Raw genomic sequence first — 10,517 nt, 5'->3', positions numbered from 1 at the left:
GAAGAGGCGGCTTTACCCCTAGCTCACCTAATTTATTCACTAATATCCTTATTTTGAAACTCAATCACAAATACCCCTTATAAAAACTCCTTATTGACAGCCTATTGCCCATCCTTCACTTCGTTTTTTTTTTCTTCAGTTGTTGCTCTTGCTCTTGCTCTTCTTCCTTCTGCCAAACCTCACAAAATCCACCTCAACCACAGAATCTCCCCTAACTCTATCTCATCTCAGTTATATCTTCCAACTAGGAGCTGATTTCAACCTAAAAGTTGAACCCCAAATTTGGACCAGAACCTAGCCAAGGCGCGACTCACCACTACCGTTGTCGGCCTCCACAACGAAGCCACAATCTTGACTTGCCACCTCCATTGTCAACTTCCACCACAAAGCCACGGCACCTTCCTCGTCGATCTTCACTATGGTGAGTTCTGATATTGGTTTTGTTTTTGTTTATTTTGTTTATTTTGAGTTTTTTTGATTGATTGAGATTATTGGGTGATTGCTTTCACTGTTTTGAATGATATATTAATGGGTTTCTGTTGTGGCTTGCTGTTTCTGGGATTGAATGAAACTTACCAAATATTTCATGTGGTTGTTAAGCTCTTGGACTTGGATACACTGTTTTGAGCTTATGATTTGTCTTTGAAATGATGTATGCACTATTTTGTGATTGAGACTTGGACTTGCAGATCTCCTTGAAAGTAATGTATTCACTCTTTTGGATGATATTCGATATGAAACAACCTTGGACAGTCAAGGTTTGGCAATTTGTAAGTAGTTAGTTAGTAATAGGATACCCTGGGTTAATGGCTTTGGGTTGGATTTAACTTTAAGAGTTCTTGATACATGCCTTCCTTGTTGGAGCTTGAAACACAGCTATGCTAACTGAACCGTTTCACTTTGCATAATACTGATGTTTTAAAATTTTTGGTTATTAATGTTTAATTGATGTTTTATCTGTATGGTTTATACACTAGTTGATAGATTTTTTATTAGTAGCTTAACATGTGTTAACAAAATGGGTTTATGATGATGGTCAGAATGTGTTAACAAAAATTTTTTATTGATGATTTTATGATGGTCAGAAATGGACACAATTGCAATTTTGGTTTGCTACAATGGAAAATGGGTAACCTCAAAGAAGATGTGCACATATGAAGGGGGTGACTCAAAAGGCATAATAGTTTCGCGAAACATCACGTTTGGTGAGCTTTTGGAACGGGTGCATAAGATTGTTAATACAAACAACATGGAAGACAAGCTTTGTTTAAAGTTCTCAGTTTCAATATCCTCGAATGAGTGTAAGCATATCAAGATTGAGGACAATGATGATGTTAAATTTTTTTATTAAGTACATTTGTGACGTAATTCCTTCAAAAGTGGCTCCTTTACTGGTGAGCATAGAAGACAGAGGACTGACAAATGTCATAGGTGATCATATACATATCACGACGGATATGAGTCAGATGGCCTGTTCTTCAAATGCCATAGTTGAAAGCAATGGTGATGTACATGGTGATTTTGGAACATAATATTTAGACATGATTGATTTTACAGGGGTGGAGGGGGTGCATAGTGGTGATAATGGTATGGAAATGAATGGCTTGCAAATGCACTCAGCCCCTCTTATTTTGGCCCATTTGGAGACATTTTCACAAGTGGGTGTGGTAGGTTTCGGAACAATGTCTGAACTTTCTATTCGACATATTTGGAGGCAAATGGGTGAACAAAACGTGCACAACTTGGGTACTGTAAATGATGAAGAAGAAGATATTGAAAGCGCGTATTCACGAAATAATTGGGATCCAAAATTGGAAGTTGGGAAAATTTTCTCTAGTAAGGAAGCCCTGTCCAACAAGTTACAGTTGGCGGCAGTGAGAGGTCACTTTGAATTTAAGGTGAAGCAGTCTTGCAAGAGTCGATTGGTTGTGGTTTGTTCTCAAGGTCCATGCCCATGGCGGCTTCGTGCATCTAGTTATGGAGAAAAGAACTTCATGATTGTGAAATATAATCCGGTCCATTAATGTGGTATGAGTTTTGTACATGACAAGCATCATCACGCAAGTGCTAAACTCGTTGGTAATGCAGTGAAGCGGAAGTTGAAAAATTCTCGCACAATATACACACCAAGTGATATAATCAGAGATGTGAAACAAAACTTTGGTGTCACCATTAATTATTGCAAAGCTTGGAGATCGAGGGAGTTAGCTCTAATGTCCACTAGAGATTCAGTAGAAGAGGCATATTCTCTCCTTCCAGCTTATTGTCATGAATTAGAGCGTGTGAATTCTGGCACAAGGACATACATCCACACCGATGAGAACGATCACTTTTTGAATTTTTTTTATGGCTGTTGGGGCATGTATTAGCGGGTTTCAATCTTCGATGCAGCCAATCATTGTTGTGGATGCCCGCATTTAAAATGTAAGTATAAGGGTGTCCTCTTTATTGCCAATGCATTTGACGGAAATCGAAATATATATCCTCTTGCTTTTGGAATTGGGTATTTAAAGACGGATGCATCATGGCATTGGTTTTTCAGTAAGCTTCATGAAGCTATCGGTGAGTGTCCAAATCTTGTGATTATTTCTGATTGGAATATTAGCTTAGAGAATGTGTGGCACAACGTTTTTCCAACGTGCAACATGGCATATGCTTTTACCATATGAAGGGGAACATGAAACGCACTTTCAAATTGAAAAAACGTGATAAATTATTGCTATACTTTGAACCAGCAACGAAATCTTATGGTATCGCTGAATTTGATCGTCATTTTCGCAAGATCAAGGGAAATGATGAGGTTTCTCAATATCTTGAAAGTGCAGGATTACACAAGTGGTCTAGAGCTCACATGGATGGACGTCGATACAATGTAATGACAACAAATATTGCAGAGTCAATCAACTCAGTCCTTCGGTTCGCAAGGATGCTACCAGTGGTGCATTTGATTGATGAAATCATCAATCTGCTTGTGAAATGGTTCAGTAAACGTCTTGATTTTGATTTGAAATGTACATCAACATTGTGCCCTGACTTTGGGGAGAAGAAGTTGAGACGCAGGTTAGAATGTGCTTCAAGGATGAATGTCGTGAAACTGAATCACGTAGAGTATAATGTTGTGGATGGTGATATGGATGGCCAAGTACATTTGATGAATAACACTTGCAGTTGTAGGAAGTTTCAGCTTGAGCAACTACCTTGCAAGCATGTAGTTGCAGTTTGTCGTTTCTTGAAACTAAATGTATACTCCATGGCTTCTCGTTATTACACTCAAAATACATGGTTGGATGCTTATTCAGGTAACATCTACCTGGTACAGCCTCAAGAGCTGTGGATTATTCTTGAAGATGTCCAAAGTAGAGTTGTGCGTCCTCCTAATGCAAAGGTCATGCCAGGTCGACGAAAGAAGCTAAGGATTCTGTCACAAGGAGAGGATATCCTAAGGAGAAAATGCTCAAGGTGCAGTGGCACATGCCACAATAAAAGCACTTGTAAAAACAATGTTCCACTACCTCATGTTGGACATACATTATGAATTGTGTTGGTTTGTTATGGAGTGTGAATTTGAATTGTATTTGTATTGGGTTTGGTGTTCTGTGGATTGTGAATTTGTTAAATTTTCATAATTCGGTATGTATTGCGTATTCTATGTGCTACATTGTTGTTAAAATCTGTCATTTTTGGGCCTATATTGTGTATTCAAATTTTTTGGTTCAGTGGGTCGAATCAGGGGTGGGTATGCCATTCTCATCCCTATCCCCACCTTCATTCATGCAATACAGACTTAATAAAAAAGGGGATATACGAAGGCAATTCACTAGCAATATACAAGCAATAAAGGGCTATACAATGGCAATACACATAGTCCTATAAATTTATTCCAACACAGACTTGAAAAAAAAAAAAATATATATACAGGGGCAATGCAGTAGCAATACACAAGCAATAAAGGGCTATACAATGGCAATACACATACTCCTATAAATTTATTCCAACACAGACTTGAGAAAAAAAAAAAAGATATACGAGGGCAATATAGTAGCAATACACAAGCAATAAAACGCTATACAATGGCAATACACAAACTCCATACTCCCCCTATAAATTTATTCCAACAGACTTGAAGAAAAAAAAGATATACGGGGGCAATACAGTAGCAATATGCAAGCAATAAAAGGCTATACAATGGCAATACAAAAACTTCATAATCTCCCTATAAATTTATTCCAACAGACTTAAAAAAAAAAAAGGATATACGGGGGCAATACACAAGCAATAAAGGGCTATATGTGTGCAATACATATCTGTCATGGCATTTGCCAATTAAATCACTGATTTGGTTACATTTGTATTTTTTTTTTCTTTGCAAGGGGAACGATAAATCATGGAAACTAGAGATTGACAAATTTATTTCTAACTTGACTTTCATCTTGACAAATTTATTTCTAACTTGACTTTCATAAATTGATGAACTAACAATGTTATCTCATTACATCTTAAGATATACATAAGAAAGTGACAAAAAAATAAAAAATTTACATCTCCTCTTGGTCGGGAATTTTAACACATTAGCAAAATTCAAAGACATCTACTCTTAGAATCGAATTTAAGCTGAAAGTTAGCAATTTTGTCCTCAAGGGAACGCTGCCACTTGAAACAAGACAATCTTCCATCTGTATAAAACGGATCAAAAATGCATATTAGAAGCAAATCATTCAATCACAATGGAAACAAAAACATAACATTCAATCACAACTGAAACCAATTTCAAAATAGAAACCAATTCCAAAATTCATAACCAAAACCAATACCAAAATAGATTCAGAAACCAATACCAAAACAAGTTCAGACATATTTACATGCACTACAAGTATCATACACATACATTTACATGCACTACAACAAATAGAGTGGATAAATGTAAAACTACAGTATGATATACATTTTTTAATACAAGAAAGAAAAAAAAATGATATACATCTTTTAAGAGCTGCGCTTGAAGTTTGCTAAATGATATACATCTTTTAAGATCTGAGCTTGAAGTTTGCTAAGTTATATATACCTCTGAGAAATCTATCTGTGATTTCTCCAGTGAAGGACGACCTTCAAGAATCCTATCTTCATACAGATTGTTGGCTTTTTTAAATGAACCAATTCTTCATATAGCAAACTTTCACAAGATAGTACCATTGCAAAATTAAAGTTCACATTCATGCACACAATTTCGTACAACTCAATTGCAATATAAAAGTTATTATAAACATGGGTGAAGTGAATGTGTGTCTTGGCAGGCGAATAAAAATACAAATAAGGAACATCAATAGTGCATTTGGCATTGTTCAAACAGTTAAAGAAGCACAATCTCAGAGAAGAAGAAGAGCAAGACAATGGAACTGGATAAATGCAAGAGCTGTCAAACCTTCAAGTTTTCTAAGAACCCTTTTCACGGCACCAACACAATCTTGGCATGATACCCACCTTGAGGACTATAGACTGCACCAAAAACAGATCCAAGATTGAATTACAAAAAATAGAGAAAACCAAGATCCAACATATGCCAACTTTACAATATCAAACTTATGTTAAAATATTGGCATTCTCATAAAACTTACAAACTCCACAGTCACTTTTGGAGATATCCTCCACCTCAAGACATAATCAATTTATGTAGTTCATTCAAAAAATCACATCCCAATACAGAACAAACAAATTCAGATCATTTAACCAAATAACTGTGTTTCTTCAATTGTTTTTTGTCAGAATAACTTAGGAATCAAATTCAATAAGCAAAAGAAAATCTTCAAAATCATTGTAGATTGGACAAGCTTCAAGCATAATATTCCTTAAGACAAACTGAGAAATATTTATTTCACAATCTCAAAATTTTAGTTCAAAAGTTCTTGTATAATCCCACTGAAATAACATTCTCTACACAAGCTAAAAATATTAATTGTAAACAAAGAGAGTAAAATTTTAAATTAAACCCACAATTATGTTTCATCAAATTTCTGTACATTCTCATCCAAATTTGACTTGGAAGGACTTGAACTCACATCAAGCACCAAAAATTCAAACCCTTATATGAAATTGATACAAGGAAAAGAAAACCCAAATGTGTAGGAGAAAAGCCAAGTTGTCAACCTGAGACGCCATCTCTAGGCATGGAGGTCGAAAGAGGTGACTGAGAGTGAGAGATGAAGGTGGAAAGTTCGTCGTCGCCGATGTGGGTTAGGGTTTTTAAGGAGGTGACAGTGACTATCGTCGATGTGGGTGTGAGCAAGAAAGAGAGAAGAGAGGAGAGGAGGGCTAAGTGAGTGAGATCGAGAAATTGTGAAAGAGGATTTGAGAGAGCTCAGCACGACTAAACAAAAGTGAAGATGGGCAATAGGTTGTTAATAGGGAGTTTTTATAAGGGGCATTTGTGATTGGGTTTCAAAATAAGGATATTAGTGAATAAATTAGGTGAGCCAGGGTAAAGCCGCCAATTTTCCTAAATTTAAAACAAAAATAATAATAACAAGAACAAATATATCTTAAAGAATAAAATAACCAAAAATTCAAAAAAATAAAACCTAGAGCAAGAACAGTCGCACCAAACCTAGAAAAAGGCATCCCCATCTCATCTTCCCCAACCCCCATCCCAACCTCCCCTTCCCCATACCCACCTCTGATGCTTAGTGTGGGAACCGAATTAAATCAGAACCCTAGGTTAAATAATTCCTTCCATTTGGGGATTATTTGACCTAATTGGGAATTATTCAACCTAATAGGGAGTTATTCAATTTAATTGGGGATTACCCAATTAAATGGAATGTTATCTAATTAGGTTGAGAATTGATTTGATTCCTACCACAATTCCCAATTAAATGAGGAGTTACCTAATTAAATTAGGAATTTATTTGATACCTACCACAAATAGGGATTTAATTTACCCTAATAAATCAAATCTCTAATTAATCAAATCAATTCCAAATCGGGGAGGAATAATTCATTTCCATCTACGAAATTATTCATATGAAACCCTAGTCTCCAAGGCCACTATAAAAGGATGGCCACACAAAAGGGTTAAGGTACGTCTAACATTCTTATTGAAACTCTGTAGAAAATTCCTCTCAAACCCTAGCCACCTCCTCTCTCCCTCTCTTTTACATAAGGCTCCTCCCACCCAGTTTACACCTTAAACACATCTCCGTACCCTAGTTAGCTAGTGTTTTTCTTACAAACTCTTGAACTAATTTAGGCATCGGAGGGCCTTTAGCCAACACCCCCCGGGTGTGGTCCTCTTATTTGTTCTATTTTGCAGGGAGAAAGAGGCAGTAAAGAAGGAAGGGGAATCTTTGCAATCGAATATTCTTCGTGGGAAAATTTGCTCCCACAAATTGGTGCTTTTATTGAGAGCACGAGTTATACTCAACGCGTGCTCAAGGAATTCGTTCCTCCTATTTTCCAATCCATTGAAGCCTACCAAACAACTATGGTTGGAAGCAAGAAGACGATATGCAAAACCACCGCGATGGCTAAATTCGTGATGGCCCAAGCCACTCCACCCATGATCCCGCGATCGACATGGGGGCACCGCCACCTCTCACCACTATGCCACCTACCAGACTTGCAGCTGAGACCACCGTATCGGCCACCGAGGCCGAACACGGTGGAACTTCCCATCAAGGTGGACTCGTTACCACCGCAGACTTAGGTCCGGTCTTGGAGCAACTTCAAGCATTCCCTCCGTTACCTCCATGCTCAATGCACACTCTTGCATACACCTCCAATGAAACCCTAGCCCGTGTGCAATTGGGATCCACATACTTCTCTCCTCCCGATCCACAAAGTCAAGCAAACATTAATTTGAGAGTTGACTAGGTAGCTCAGAGAATGGACGACCAAAGCAATTTAATGAGGCAGCTCCTCAACCAAATAAGCTTGGCTCAAAACCTTGGTCTTGGACAACCGGGCGAAGAGAGAAGGATGGACAAACGCGCCGATAGGCAGCTTGATGGGTACCAGGCAGGTCATGCAGGAGTAAGCAGACAAGGCGAGGGACAACAACGTGATCGGCCTGCCGACATGTCGCAAGCATCTGCAAGCCAAACTCAGAGCAGATGGAGTTTAAGGAACAACGTGCGCTAAAGACTGGGCCTGTAGGGGAATGTATATCAAAGGCTAGGCCCCCAGGGAGGTTAGCCAGACAACATCGCAACGAGGTTTGTGAAGAAAAGCACTCAACTATCCACTCGCAGAGGAGCATTCACGAAAGGCTAGGTCCCTAGGGAGGTCAACTGGATAACCCTCACAATGAGGACGATGAGGAAAGGAGCTCCGCTACTCACTCTCAAAGAGACGATTTTCGTCGACAAGCGCAGTCCATCAACACACCGCCTAGGCAGCGTAGGCGAGAAGGACGACCCTCACAAATCAATGAAGAAGTCACTCAGAATCCCCCAAATCGGGAAAGTCTCCAACATGATCGACCAACAATGTGTAAGGAAGATGTTGAGAAGATTGTGAATGATCGACTTCGAGACTTGAAGACTGGCGGGAACTTCGAAGACGCACTATGTAAGGAGATGGACCAGGCGAACTCTACCCTTTTCACCCCGAAATCGATCAAGATGTTCCCCCGAAAAGATTCTCAACGCCTTCATTTACACACTCTAAAGGAGATTCTGATCTTGAGAGCCACCTAAAACACTTCAAAAGTGTCATGATCCTCTACAAGGCTGACGACGCGCTGATGTGCAAGGTGTTTGCAATGACCTTGTGAGGAGCAGCCCAAGACTAGTTCCACACTCTACCATCCGGGTCGATCAGCAGCTTCAAGGAGCTGGCTTATGTCTTCACCAAAGAATACATCTTTTACCGAACAATTAAGAAGAACCCTGACCACTGTACAACATGCGCAAGAAGTCCGACGAATCCTTCCGAGATTATATCAAGAGATTCAGGGCAGAAAAGGCCAACATTGTAGGATGTGACTATCGAATCGCATTATCTGCTTTTACGATCATGAAACGCTACACACTCTGGGATGACAATCGAATCATTGCAAAGAAGTCTACTAAGCAGGAAGATCAGTCGACCGAATAGGTAGGCTAAAGAAGTGACAGGTTTAGCAACATGAACAAGGACAAGCGCAGGTCACACCCACAAGGAAACGCTACAGCAGGAGAGAACTACACCAAGTTCACCATCCCTATACATCAAATCTTAGCCCAAGTGAAGGACAAACCTTGGGTAAGAAGACCACTACCCTTGAAATGAGATCCGGACAAGAGGGATACTAGCAAATACTATGCCTTCTATGGGACGCACGGGCACATTACAAACAACTGCTTCGCTTGGAAAGCGCACCTTGAAGAACTCATGAGATAAGGTCACTGCACGGAATTCATTACAAAGCAGGCCATCCAACGGATTGAGCATCGTGACACCGTCAAAGAGCCACCTTAGAAGGTCAAGGATTAACACAATCCTAGCTGACTCCGAGGAGTCTGGGCTGACCAGCAAAGAAAAGAAAAGGAAGAATAAGCAGGCCATTGTGATTTCCCAAGTCTCGACTGACCTTATACCGGTAGAAGACGATCCTGTGACCGGCTTCTAAAAGAAAGATCTGATCGGCCTTGATATGCCACATAACGATGCCCATGCCATCAGCATTCAAAGCGCTCAGGCTATGGTCGACCGAATCCATGCAGACGAGGGCAACGCTGCCAATATCTTGCAATTGGCTGTCATCCAGCAGATGGGATTGGAGACAAAGATCAACAAATCAGCCAAATCGCTAACTTACTTTAATGGTGCAACAGTAGTAACCATGGGCACGATAGATCCTAACGTCCACTCCCTACCTATAATCAGCTCGCAAACATTCATGGTAATTAATGAGGTCTCCACCTACAACGGCATTCTAGGCTGACCATGGATAGACAATCAACGCCATCACCTCCGTCATACATCAGAAAATCTGGTACCCAATCCCTAGGGGCGGTGTAGGCCAAATCAATAGCGACCAGGCAATGGCGAGGAAATGCTCTGCCCAAGGGCTAAAGAAAAGCAAACAAGCACAGTTCCTCCCTGTGCGTAAGGCAGATCTGAAAAAGGTTGAACAATCGAATCTTACTCCCGTATAGCAATCAAAGCGTCAGTGCCAAGCCGAGGAAATCTGTCCAAAGGTCTCTCCTGAAGAAGGATGGAAACCCGAAGAGGACGTCAAGCTAATACCCTTGGATCCTGACCAACCAGACAGAAAAGAGCTAATACTCTTGGATCCTGACAAATCAGACGAGAAGGTGGAGCTCACCACCTTCATTTAGAATAACAAAGACATGTTCACATGGTAGTCATCAGACATGTCTGGCATCGACCCAAACATCATCTGCCAGCAAGCCAATAGCACAGAAAAGATGCAACTTCGCTCCCGAGCGGGTCGTTATCATTGAAGCTGAGATGGACAAACTCCTAGCTGCCGGCTTCATCGAAGAGGTCTCCTACTCAGAGTGGCTGGCCAACGTTGTTCT

The 10,517-nt window shown here is 40.0% G+C and overlaps 1 protein-coding gene across 2 annotated transcripts; it reads left to right on the top strand.

Moving 5' to 3' along the window:
* The first annotated feature begins 106 nt into the window (after positions 1–106).
* LOC117612976 lies at positions 107–3,689 on the top strand. 2 transcript variants are annotated; one of them, XM_034341603.1, is made up of 2 exons: positions 107–421; positions 1,086–3,689. In XM_034341603.1, the coding sequence occupies exon 2, from the start codon at positions 2,666–2,668 to the stop codon at positions 3,533–3,535; it is 870 nt and encodes a 289-aa protein (XP_034197494.1). In that variant the 5' UTR covers positions 107–421; positions 1,086–2,665; the 3' UTR covers positions 3,536–3,689. The 2 variants fall into 2 exon arrangements, with proteins under 2 accessions (XP_034197494.1, XP_034197495.1); XM_034341604.1 differs by lacking the exon at positions 107–421 and adding an exon at positions 428–770.
* Positions 3,690–10,517: the final 6,828 nt, after the last annotated feature.

The sequence above is a fragment of the Prunus dulcis genome, unplaced genomic scaffold (genome assembly GCF_902201215.1).
Source record: "Prunus dulcis unplaced genomic scaffold, ALMONDv2, whole genome shotgun sequence".
Classification (NCBI taxonomy): domain Eukaryota; kingdom Viridiplantae; phylum Streptophyta; class Magnoliopsida; order Rosales; family Rosaceae; genus Prunus; species Prunus dulcis.
The sequence above is the reverse complement of the archived record's forward strand: the minus strand, read 5'-3'. Positions and strand labels throughout refer to the sequence as shown.

Bases quoted from the DNA above. Each gene is read 5' to 3' on its own strand.
- LOC117612976 (XM_034341603.1), top strand. From the start codon at position 2,666: ATGAAGGGGAACATGAAACGCACTTTCAAATTGAAAAAACGTGATAAA.